General features: G+C 35.1%; 1 protein-coding gene across 2 annotated transcripts in view; it reads left to right on the top strand.

The window, feature by feature from the left end:
• The window catches only part of STAG1 (stromal antigen 1), a 202,059-nt gene extending 189,002 nt beyond the window's left edge, over positions 1-13,057 (top strand). For both annotated transcript variants that reach the window (XM_031959783.1, XM_031959784.1), the window contains 5 exons: positions 1,203-1,377; positions 8,413-8,523; positions 8,822-8,936; positions 9,376-9,456; positions 10,803-13,057. In XM_031959783.1, coding sequence (XP_031815643.1) covers positions 1,203-1,377; positions 8,413-8,523; positions 8,822-8,936; positions 9,376-9,456; positions 10,803-10,826 — 506 coding nt within the window. In that variant the 3' untranslated portion in view covers positions 10,827-13,057. The remainder of the gene's footprint in view (positions 1-1,202; positions 1,378-8,412; positions 8,524-8,821; positions 8,937-9,375; positions 9,457-10,802) is intronic.
• The last annotated feature ends 256 nt before the right edge of the window (positions 13,058-13,313 follow it).

Raw genomic sequence — 13,313 nt, 5'->3', positions numbered from 1 at the left:
GAAATAATAGAAAAAAGTTGTGACACTGAGATTGGATAGTCTTTTGTCAGAGATAGAAAAAAAGCTTTAGACAAATGAAAAAGAGGGGGGCATATTTGAGATAAATATATAAGGAAGGGAATTAATGGTAAGATTAATACCCTTCATATTAGTCTTCATAGTCTTTTGAATAGAAAGAAAGTATCCAGTAAAATTTCCCACATTTTCATGTGCTTTTCTAGGAAGTGAAATGTCAAGCTGGTAAAGATAAATTATATAAAGATCTCACATTCTAGCATGCAGAGAGAAAAATGTTGGCACATTTTGTTATGGTCAAGTGCAATAATTCATATGGGAGAAATAAGCCAAACTTTTTTTTTATATATATGAGAATAGAATCTAAACTATCATTCAGGATATAGGGCAGAACTTGAAAGTTATTGCAATTTTTTCTTGGAAATAAATAACAGCTCATGTGCTACAAAAGCCATTAGTATTGAGTATCAACCAGAGGTATTGTTGGTCATCAAAGGGAATTAAAGAATATTCCTCTATGTGCCAGCCAACAAATATTAAAAGGCTAAGAAGAGATATGAGCCAACTCCCCAAAATTACAAATTGTTATGGGAGTTAAAGAAATAAATTCTTTCCTAAATCTAAGAATTGATAAAATAAACAAGCAGCTCTTGAAGTTTCATCAAGATAAGTATGGCGTCTCCTTCACCAAAAAAAAAAAAAAAAAAAAAAACTTATGAAACTCATTGAAATGTTACACATGAAACCTTAAAGGCTGTGTGTATACATCTACATGTGTATATACACACACACACAATATATATGTTCCTGTATACATATATTGTATTTAACTTATACTTTAACATATTTAACATGTATTGGTCAACCTGCCATCTCGGGGAAGGGGTAAGGGGAAGGAGGGTAAAAATTGGAACAAAAGGATTTTCAACTGTCAAAGCTGAAAAATTACCTGTGCATATATCTTGTAAATAAAAAGCTATAATAATAATAATAATAATAATAATAATAAATATGTTCCTGCATAACAGAGACATAATGACTTTATCAGGAAATTCTGTTCTGGAATTACTTCAGGAAGTCAGCAGTGTTCCTCTCTGAAACATCTATGAGAAAGAATATTGTTTTGAATAGATTGTGACATTTTATCCAGTCAGTATGGCAATTTTTAACATGATTTTTTATTATAGAAGAAAGTTTGGATGGCACATGGCTAAACAGGAATGACACAACCATTCAGACACCTGGAGCCCTTCCCACCCCCCAGCTCACATCCACTGTACTGAGAGAAAACAATCGACAGATAGGAGAACAAATTCAAGAACACGAGTCAGAACATGGATCTGAACCAGATTTTTTACACAAGTAAGTTATCATTAAAAATTCCTGCATTTGACAAAGTACCTAAAATGCAAATATTTTTATTTCATAAATAGTAAAAATATTCTTGAATTTTATTCAGTGCTACATCGTAACAAGTATTTTTGTTTCCAAAAATTAGAGAAATTTCATAAATCACCCCCAATTTTCAGTATTATGATTTTTTTTTATCACTATTTCATCCAAAACTAGATATTTAGCTCTCAGTTGGGGCTTTACAATAAAATAAAACCACAGATTTGAAAATGAGGAATTTGTTTTGAAAAGAATAAGAAAATTGTTTGCAAATTTACCAATGTTAATCTGGTTGTCATAGTTACTTTATAAACATCTGTATTGCCTTGATTCCTGAGTCTAAGCAGTGGAAAGCCACCCCAATATCTTTTATTATCTCCTACTTCAAAAGATCATTAGACCAAAATCCTCAACAAAATTTCTTTTTCCTTCCAAATTTATCTAATCTTGTGGTCCTACACTAGCAGCTCATATATTGGTCAGACTGAAGTGATACAATTTGAGGTCACTGAATATTTGATACTTTTCCCTGGTCTTAGGTATCAGATCCAAACCTCATATCATTATGAAATCATGATCTCCTAGATCCAAACCTCATATCATTATGAAATCATGATCTCCTAAGTTTAGGCACTTGCATGTACAGGGATTATTGTCCAAATACTCCATGATTACAAATGAAAAAATGCATAATATGTTGCTGCAGTATCAAAGTATTCTGATCTTCTTGTCACCAGTATTCAGGAAAGACCTATCCATATTCACTAAATTTCAGACTAACTGAAAAATATATGTAGAATGTAATGTTTTATTTAATGAAGCAAAAAGAATTTATTAAGTACCTACTGTGTTGGGTACTGTCCTAGGTGCTAGGGATATAGATTCAAGGAATAACACTGATTTTTCTTAAGGATATTACATTTTACAGTGGGAAAAACATATTTCAGTTTATAAAGAATAAATACAAGCTTGTTTGGGGGCTGAATAGAAGGGAGAAAAGAATAGCCACCAACAATTTATAGATTAAAAAAGGCTTCTCGTGAAAGAAAAGAATCTCTATGGTGGAGGTGAAAAGAACACATTCCAGATCTGGAGGATAGCCCATACAAAAGCATAAAGATAGGAGATGGAATACTATTTGTAAAGGCAGGGAGAAGTCCAGTTGGGCTAAATTAGAGCAAACAAAAGGGGGAGCAATGTACAGAAAGGCTGGAAAGCTAGATTGGATCTAGGTTGTAAAGGTCTTTAAAAGCTAAACAAAAGTTTTTCCTTTATCCCAGAAGCAATAGGATATTACTAGAATTTAATGAGGAAAGAAATTACATGGTCATATCTGCAATTAAGGGAAATCATTTTTGGCATTTGTGTGGAGTATCTGTTGAAGCAGAAACATGATTCAGTGAGACCATTTAGGTACACTTTGAAATAAATAGTTTAGGCTGAAGATGAAAAAGTGGTGACTGTGAGAATGAAAAGGGGTCAGATGTTAGAATGTTGTCGAGGTAGAAATGGCAAGATTTGGTAAAAGTTGAATATGTGAGATTAAGGAGCATGAGGAGTCAAGTACAGTGGCAAGACCAGGAAGGTGGGAAACTAATGATGATACCTAAAAGTAGGGGATGAGTTTGAGAAGAAAGGTTATAAGTTTTATTTGGGGCATTTTGAGTTTGAAGGGTACATGGGATATCCATTTGACTGTGTTGAAAGGTGTAAATTGGTAATGCAGAATTTAGGGGAGAAACTGGGCCTAAATGGCTGCATCTAGAAACCATCTTCATATAAATGATGATTAAACCCATGGGAGCTAGTTATATCAGCAATAGAGAAACTGTAGAGAAGAGGAGAGAATAGGTCCCAGAGTAAAGCCTTGGGGGACATTCAAAATTAGGGGACATGATATGTTTGATGAACCAACTATGGAAATTGAAGAGTAATAAGATTGATCAGAGAAATAGGTAAGAGCCATATCAAGAAAGCTGAGAGAAGGATGCAATCAAGAAAAGAGGGTCGTCATTATTATCAGAAGTAGCAGGTAAGTTTGAATTAATAGGACTGAGAAAAGACCATTAGAATCTGACAAGATATGGTTAGTAGTGTTGGAGAATGTGGTTTTTCAGTCAAGTGGTCACATTGGATTGCAGATTGCAAAGAGTTAACTGAGTGAGAGTCAAATCAGCGAGCTTTTACTAAACAACTGCTGTGTCTACTTGGCACAGGATTGCAGGGAAGAAAAAGGGCCTTGGAAGTCAAAGAAATTCAAAACCATCTCCACTGTCACTGGGCTAACAATGTAATGATAGAGATAGCTTGTAAAAAACTATGTACAAACAAGGTATTTGTAGATTAAATTGGAAACAATCTCTGAAGAAAGATGCTAACATTAAGTGAAATGAGAAAAAGCTTCTAGTTGAAGAAGTAAGATTTTAGCTGAAATTCAAAGGAAATCTGGTGGCAGTGAGGAAGAAAAAATTCCAGGCATGGAAGACAACCAGTAAAACTTCTTGAGGTCAGAATGTGGGTGATTTGAACAGGGAACAGCAAGAAGGATGTTGGTACTAGAACACTTGAGTACCTGTGTTTTTAGGAGTAGGATATAAAAAGATTGAAATGTTGGGAGGGAACAGGTTATGAAGATCTTTATAAGCCAAACAGAGGATTTTACATTTGATTCTAAAAGAAATAAGGGATCCAAGAAGTTGATTGAATTGTGGGGGTTCGTGCAGGGTCATATAGTGCAGGCTGCACTCCAGGGAGATCACTTTGACAACTGAGTGAAGGATGGACTGCAGTGAGGCTAGGAGACCAACCAGCAGGCCATTGCAATAAGGCAGATATGAAGTGGTGCGGGCCTGCAGTGTCAGGGGGGAGGGGTGCCAGAGATTTTATGGAATTAGAAGCGAGGGGGCGAAGGTGGAGTAGGGTGGAATGGAGAATGAGAGGGAGGAGTTGAGGGTGATGCTTAGGCTGTAAGCCTGGGAGACTGGGAAGATGCTGCTGTCCTCAATGATAATAGCAAAGGGAGGATTTAGGGGGAAAGATAATGAGTTTTACTCTGAATTTGTTAAGTTTAAGAAATCTATAAAACATCCAGTTCAGAATGTTCAAGTAGACTATTGGAGATGTGAGACTGATAATCATTTGCATAGAGATGGTCATTGAATTGGGAGCTGATAAGATCAACAAATGTACTAGTATATCAAAATGACTAGTAGGTCATACATTAATGCATTTTTGGAGTTGTGAACTGATCCAAATCATTATGTATAGCAATTTGGAACTATGCCCAAAGGGCTCTCAGACTCTGCATAAACTTGATCAGAGGCTGTGGAAGTCAAAATGGGTAAAGATTGAAAAAAGGTTCTTAGGTTTGCCAAGAAGAGAATATTGATAAATTTGGAGAAAGCAGTTTTATTTGGATGATTATATTGGAAGCCAGATATCAAGGAAAGGAAATGAAAGCATTAGTTGTAAATAGCCTCTTCAAAGAGTTTAGTTACAAAAAGAAAGAGATACAACACACATCAAGTGAGGTATCTTTAAGAATAGGGGAGATATTAACATGGTTCATAGGCAGCAAGGAAGCAGCCAAGAAAAGATTGAAGACTAATGAGAGAGTGGGAATGCTAACAGAGGCCATCTCATGGAAATACAAGGTGGAGTGAAATCATTTGACTTAGAGGGGTTTGTCTTAGCAAAGAGAAGAGCCATCTTTTAATATTAGATTAGGGTAAATGAGATGGGGCTGAAAGATATATGAATGATTTGAAAAAGCAGTCATCCAGTAATAAGCATCTTTTTCATAATACCTTTCTCATAAATGCTTCTGACCCTTGCTTTCCATCTCTAGTCACAGAGGTGGCACACAGTCACAGACTATCTCAATATCATCACTAATAAACTAAGTTCAGTTCAACAGATATTTATTAAATACCTCCGATATTATTTTTGTACTTTTACAAACATCATTACTAGGTTTAATTTTTGTCCTCTTTTAAAGAAAATTGAGTGGGTCATAGTAGTATTTCAACTTATATTAAGGTGTTTGCACTTCCCTTTACATATTTTCTAGGATTTTAAGAGCCTAATCACATAAATCTCATTTCTAAACTTAATGATTTTCCATTTCCTTATGAAGCAGCTTGATGACACAGTGAATAGATCTCTGGAGCTAGAAAAACTTGAGGGCAGAAGTGGCCTCTTAATAGCTCTGTTATTTTAACCTTTCCATGCCTCAGTTTCTACATTTGTAAGAGAAGTAACATTTCACATATATATGTTATCCAATTTCTCTTAGGCCCTCACTACAGCAATGATAAAGCATGTGTATATTTCTTTGCAAACCTGAAAGTACTATATAATGCTATCATTTTATTATTAAAAGCATTAGTGAAATGTTTTACTATTAAAAACATTGTTGTTCTTTTACTAATTGATTAAAGATTAAGGGAGAATAATATTTCTTTCCTCTGAAAATGTTAGGTGACTTAAAGTTGTTTATTTATCAGCTAATCTAAAAAGATTCTTTTCACTGGTAGAGAGACACCAGACTGGTGCTAAAAATAATTCCAAAATGCAGTATGTTAAAATTATGTTGCCACTTTCTTTAAAAGTGTATATTTCTTTGTTGTTTTCCATTTACCCTTGAAACATCTTTTGAGTCTATATACTTGATTTTGTTTCAGTCTGTATTTGGATTGTTGTATACAAAGCTAAGTAAGAAAGAACGTGTCTCACTTCAATGTGGAATGTCATACTAAAAATAAAAAAGGAGCAGAGGTATTGATTGCAAGATAAATTCACTGTCTGGTTTCATATAAGACACATTTAATATAAAGAAACTTTTTTTCTAAGGATGGTGAAAAGATTGGGACAACTAGATGGCTCAGTGGATAGAGACTTGAGTTCAAATTTGGCCTCAAACGATGAATACCTTCTAGCTATGTGATCCTAGACAAGTCACTTAACCCCTATTGCCTCACCAAAACAAAACAAAAACAAAGATGAAAGGACTATTGCTAACTTTCCTATTTCATTTTAGAAGTCCTTTTTCCTTCCCCAGGAGTCCATAACAATATAGTCTGCTGGGGAAGGAAAGCATCCTATTGCCTCGATAGCTCAGGAATACTGTTATGTTGTCCAAGCCCATCTTCTCTTTATCTTTTCTTTCTTCCCTGTACAGCAAAGTTCTAGTAATGGATTGAAGACCTATATGGACCTATTGAAGACTAATTGAAGACTTGTCTTTCACCATTATACCACTGCCCCTAATTTTAAATCAGATTGCAGTCACCTACTAAGGCTAGAAGCCTGTTTAATTCAAGTGCTTAGCCAGGACCTCTTAGCCAACATAAAAACTTAGATTTCTTTTATAACCAGTTCAGTTATTCAAGCTGGACTTTTTACTTTCCCTCACTTGTTAATGTTTTCCTAAGTGGAAACCTAAATTCTCTGGACTCCTGAGGCCAAAGAGACATTCTCGTTTCCTCAAACGACCTTCTTTTCATTTTACCTAAGAATAACTCTTTTCTCTAATGTGTCTCCTTCCCTGCCCTGAGTAGATAGGCTCATCAGTATTATACTCCCTTCTCTCCCTCTCCCCAAAAAACAAACAAACACAATTTTACTAACTATTCTGCATTAAACAAATTTATTCAACAGCAGGTGGCCTTCAAATAAAATACATTTAAAGGAGAAAATAATAATAGACACCAAAGACAAAAATGTGTTTATCAAGGTAACAAAAGTTTTTTTTTTTAACAGTTTTTACAACCTTGAAATAAAAGACACACTTACCAAAAAACCATTAAAATATATAAAGATGGAGGATTACAAGATTTGTGATAGACTTATCAATTTAACAGATTAAGGCATTGTTTGCAGGACTAATCTGCCAAAATCCTATTGCTTCAGATGCAACAGGTTGAAAGGTGACCATATAGACTCCAGGGCAGGTGAAAATGGCAATGGTTTGGGGAAGGAATTTCTTCTCCCTCGAAAAAAATTTTTTGTATTTAGTAGCATCCTTTGAAAATTTCCAACATTTGACAGTTGTCTTTTGTTTGGGGTTTTTTCTTTCCTTTCTGGTGAGTTTTATCTTTTCTTCACGGGGAGGGGAATGAGGGAATGAGAATATCATCCATGGAATGTAGCATGACCTTTAGAGAAACAGAGGCAGGTCTGTAAGAAAAACCATGATGCAGCAGCATCTGGATCAGAAACAGGCAACAACTGGTTCTCCAAAGATCAAGTTTTCTTCCAAGCACATTCAGAACAAAAACTGCTATTCCTCCAAAAAAAAAAAAAAAAAAAAAAGGCAACTCTGAAGGCCAAGCCAGGTATAGAATATAGTACAATTACAAGTCTGTGGTCCAACCTCCTTCCCTCAAGACAACAGGAGGAGAGGAGTCAAGAGTCACTTTGCTCCTTGGAATGGAGATTCTTATCCTTCCTTGTGACATGTCCCTTGGACTGTCTGATGAAATCTAAGGACCACTTTCAAAAGCATCAAATAAAATACTTAGGATTATAAAGGAAGCCAGTTATATTGAAATACATTTATCAAAATATTTTAATTAACAAGTTCACAGACCTCAGGTTAAGAACTCCTACCTTAATGGAGCAAATTTTCTCTTTAAAAAAAAAAAAAAAAAGTTTATATATAGTATGAATCCCTTCCACCAGGTCATACAGTACTAGAGGAGCCTATTTGGAGGAACACTACATGTTATATAAAAAATTCACTACACCATGCATGGACCCTCTCAGAAGTAGTTTTCTACTGATTCATTCCTATCCTTACTTGGTCTCTTTTTGAAGTGGCCCATATTTTTTTTTTTTAATGTCTATTTGAGATTCAGATCTCTAATCATACAAACGAACCAATTTACTCATTTGGATGACTAATCCCAAGGCAAATTGCCATGGTTCTATTACCATGACACTCTAACCTACTGGGAAACCAACCACTGATACATGAATAAATGATATCCTGTCTGTCTGTCTTAGTCCTCAGATGCAGATCTCCTGGTTAGGCCAACAAAAGTTAGAAGACTTAAATCGAAAGGACAGAACAGGAATGAACTACATGAAAGTGAGAAGTGGAGTAAGGAACGCAGTGTAAGTATTCATAATTTAGGATCGAGGGAACAGAAAGATTGCACATGATGCTTGAAATGTTGATCTATGAAGTAGCTTATTTTTCTGTACTGATGAATCTTTGTAAAAGTGTGAAGAATTAAAGATTCTTATGATTGGTACTTATGTTTTATTTGAGACAAGTTGTAGGTTTCTTTTGGTGGAATTTAAATAATATATTTAGGAGCTACTACTCTTTAGTTTGAAGCATTGACCTAAAAAAAGAACTAGACTATCAGAGTTTGAATAGTTTTTTAAAGTGTCTCTTATCACACTTCAGCCGAGGCCTTATGGAAGATGATGCTGAGCCCATCTTTGAAGATGTGATGATGTCATCCAGGGGTCAGTTGGAGGATATGAATGAAGAATTTGAAGACACAATGGTTATAGATCTGGTAAGGAAATTTAACGAGTTTTGTTTTTGTTTTTTTTTTTTTAATATGCTGATGCTTATGATCCCTGGGCCAGTACTGATAATAGACTATTAGAGCCCCAGGTAATTGGGCTTGTGGGCATTTGGATAAGCTTAAATCATTTTAAAGATTGGTTATATATATTAAGATGTGAAATATTAATATTCTTTTTCCACTAAATAAATGCTATTAAGAAAAATGCAAAAATTTTATTCCATCCATGTTATTTTTTAATATCTTTAAATAATAGTCATTTTAACATTGATAAATGCATATTTTCACTATTAGATTCCCAAACCCCCAAGTTTTTTTTAAACTAAAAAGAAAATTCTTCTTGAGAAATACAGTCTTTTATAGTCAGTTTTCATTGTTTGGAAACTCTTTCTCAAGTAACAAGTTACTAAAGGACTTCTCTTTTTAGCCCCCTTCAAGAAACCGAAGAGAACGAGCGGAATTGAGGCCAGATTTCTTTGATTCTGCAGCTATCATAGAAGACGATTCAGTAAGTTTTTTGCCTTTTGCTTTTGTGAAACATTCCTTTTTTTTTTTTTTTTTTTTTCTTTTCTTTTCAGGTTTTTTTTTTTTTTAAATAGCTTTTTATTTACAGGTTATATGTATGGGTAACTTTACAGCATTAACAATTGCCAAACCTCTTGTTCCAATTTTTCACCTCTTACCCCCCCACCCGCTCCCCCAGATGGCAGGATGACCAGTAGATATTAATATATTTAAATATAAATTAGATGCACAATAAGTATACATGACCAAACTGTTATTTTGCTGTACAAAAAGAATCAGACTCTGAAATATTGTACAATTAGCTTGTGAAGGAAATCAAAAATGCAGGTGGGCATAAATTTGGGGATTGGGAATTCAATGTAATGGTTTTAGTCATCACCCAGAGTTCTTTCTCTGGGCGTAGCTGGTTCAGTTCATTACTGCTCCATTGGAAATGATTTGGTTGATCTCATTGCTGAGGATGGCCAGGTCCATCAGAACTGGTGATCATATAGTATTGTTGTTGAAGTATATAATGATCTCCTGGTCCTGCTCATTTCACTCAGCATCAGTTCGTGTAAGTCTCTCCAGGCCTTTCTGAAATCATCCTGTTGGTCATTTCTTACAGAACAATAATATTCCATAACATTCATATACCACAATTTATTCAGCCATTCTCCAACTGATGGACATCCATTCAGTTTCCAGTTTCTAGCCTCTACAAAAAGGGCTGCCACAAACATTCGTGCACATACAGGTCCCTTTCCCTTCTTTATTATCTCTTTGGGATATAAGCCCAGTAGTAACACTGCTGGATCAAAGGGTATGCACAATTTGATAACTTTTTGGGCATAATTCCAGATTGCTCTCCAGAATGGTTGGATTCGTTCACAACTCCACCAACAATGCATCAATGTCCCAGTTTTCCCACATCCCCTCCAACAATCATCATAATTTTTTCCTGTCATCTTAGCCAATCTGACAGGTGTGTAGTGGTATCTTAGAGTTGAAACATTCTTTTCAACCCTGCCTCGTGACCAAAAAAAACAAGTAAGCAAAAACATCTAATACAGTTAACTTATCTGATGTATTAATGCATTATTCTTGCCCAGTAGTCTCCTGCCTTTGAACTGTGAGGTGGGAGGAATATTTCATTCTCTCTTCTCCAAGACTTTCACTGCTTACTTTTTTGTGACCTTGTCATTCGAATCATTATAATCACAGTCTATATTGTTCTTAGTTCTGTTTATTTCTTTCTTTGTAAATTTATCTTTTTTAGTTAGTGGGGTTTTTTTTTTTTAATCCATTCTCTGGATTTATGTGTAACAATTTTTTTTTTAATTTTTCCAGGGATTTGGAATGCCTATGTTCTGAAGACTGATGAAGAAATTTTATAAATCTGGAACTCTGTTATTTAGAGCTAGAGGCCTATATACTGTGATAGCTTGTATTGAAAAAAAAAAAAAAAAACACTTTTGATGTGATCTGCTTTGTTTTTTAATCAAATGATTAAGGTCAATCCCTTTTTGCAGTGACAGAGCAGAAGAGAGGAGCATGTAAATTACACAAAGGAATGTCAGTGAATAGTCACCTCAGAAAGACTGACCTGAAAAATCATTTGTATTCTAGTACTGGACTATCCCAATACAGATGTGTGTGGTTTTTTTCTGGATGGGGGGTTTGGGGGATTTTAAATTTTTAAAACAGCTGTCAAGATAAACACTGTTGTACACCTGTTTTATGAAAACTCAACATTGAGTGGAAAAAAATATTTTTAACTTTATTTTCCTGCTGTACAATTTAAAACTGTTTTAACATTTGCCTTTTTATGTTTTAAGAGCTAACCATTTTTATTAAACCTATGCCAGTCAGTCATTGACTAGCGATAATGCTATATAAGCCGGTCATCCTGGTTGCAGAAGAGTGTTTTTCAACACACTGGATGTGGTTGACATTGTGGTCCATGGCCATGGAGAGGAGCAGGACACTGACAGCCCACGGCAGAGCCCTAACCCAGTGCACTGCTGCCAAATACACACACACACACACACACATGGGTACACACGCGTGTGCACGCGCACACACACACAGACTCCAAGACAGGGATGAAAAATCCAGGTTTTATATACTCTTGAAAAAGAAGGTTTATTTTTATTTATAAGGGGGCATAAAATCAGAAATGTCCATGCAGCCACTTTTCCAACAAATGCTGTGCAACAATGCATTTTATATAGCACCAGGGAGACACAAACACAGTACATTTTCTATGGGTATTTGTTCTGTGCATTTTTAGCAACTTATACCAGCAAATAAAGTATTCTCAGTAAAACAAACAGTTCTCAAGTTATCAGTTTGCTGTTTTTATCACATATCATGCCCTGCCAAACCCAAGGTACACAGACTGCCATTTCCTTAGGAAAATAATCATGAATTCCTCAAATAATCACTTTGCCGTTCAGAAGCTATTTTTACTGTACCATAGATGTGTCTACTTCCCAAGCAGTAAATACCTTTATGTATTCAATAATTTTGTTAATTTTGCCAGTTAGAAGTATATGCTGCATAGAAGTGTGTGCTTAGAGGGTGAAGTTCTTAAACTTATCAAGGAATCCAGCTCCATTTTCAGTGTTAACTGTGCATATAAAAATTATTCTTTGGACGGGAGGAGAGAAATCATGAATTTTCATGACTGAAGAAAGGCCAAACTAGTTTTGAGCCAATTCATTGTGCTTAAGAGATTTAGATGTCTTCAGTGGTTTGAAGTTTCATTCTGTTTAGCTTTTCTAACTATGCCCAGTTGCTGCTATTGTAGTTTGAGAAAACAACTTTTCCTTATCATTTTTGATTCTTTACTTTAGCACCGGAACTTCAAAACACAGCCATCCAACTGTAAGAACGGCTATCTCTGATTAAGTGGTTATTTTTAAAACAGCTGCAACAAAATCATGAGATTTTCACTTTTACCAAAAATTTCATTCTTTTTTAAAAAGGATAAAAATCTGCACACCCAGTGATTATCTTTTGGGAAGAAAGAGGAAAAAAAAAAAACTGGATGTTTTCATCCTTTTAAAAAACATAAAAAATCAAGACTTTTTTCAAAGTGTGTATACAGTCCTCAAAAGACTTGGTTGCCAAAAATGTTTGACTTGCTAATTCAGCAGTTCCTCAGCCGGGGTTAAGAGGGGACAACAATGCTGTGCTGTTAGAAAATTGACGTTCTTGGAAGAACAGCAGGAATAGCTGTATTAACACGTCAGCTCAGTAGTTCTGAGAGAGTGGAGGATCATGATCGATGCTGCATGGTTTGAGTCACAATCACAGGCCGGTCTTGTTCTTCACAGTCCTCTGTGGAAAACTGAATCCTAACTTAGAATTGTAGAATACTGTATAACAAAAAACAAAAACAAAAAAAAAGTTTAATATCTAGGTACCTCCAATGGGTTTCCAATTCAGTTTGAAGTCAAATAGATTTTTGTATTTTGAGTGTCTCCTTGATTGGTTTTGCTAGTACTTCTGTAAATTGTACATTTACAATATGAGGTTTTTCCTTTTGTACAATTTGAAACTGATGCTTCACCTTTCCTTTAATAAACTATTCAAAATCAGGCCTGTGGTAGTCATCCTATTCATCCTAGACCAGTTTTCTTAATCAATGAGCTAGACTAACAGTAATAACAGCTATCATTTATATGGCAAAAGATTGACAAATATAATTAATTTGATGCTTACAAGCCTGGGAAGTGTTATTATTATCCCTATTTTATAGTTGGGAAAACTGAAGTAGGCAGATTGCACACTCATCTAGTTTGCATCGGAGGCTGGATTTGAACTTGTATCTGACTGCCAAGTCTAGGACTATTC

The sequence above is a fragment of the Sarcophilus harrisii genome, chromosome 3, assembly GCF_902635505.1.
Source record: "Sarcophilus harrisii chromosome 3, mSarHar1.11, whole genome shotgun sequence".
Lineage (NCBI taxonomy): Eukaryota > Metazoa > Chordata > Mammalia > Dasyuromorphia > Dasyuridae > Sarcophilus > Sarcophilus harrisii.
The sequence above is the reverse complement of the archived record's forward strand: the minus strand, read 5'-3'. Positions and strand labels throughout refer to the sequence as shown.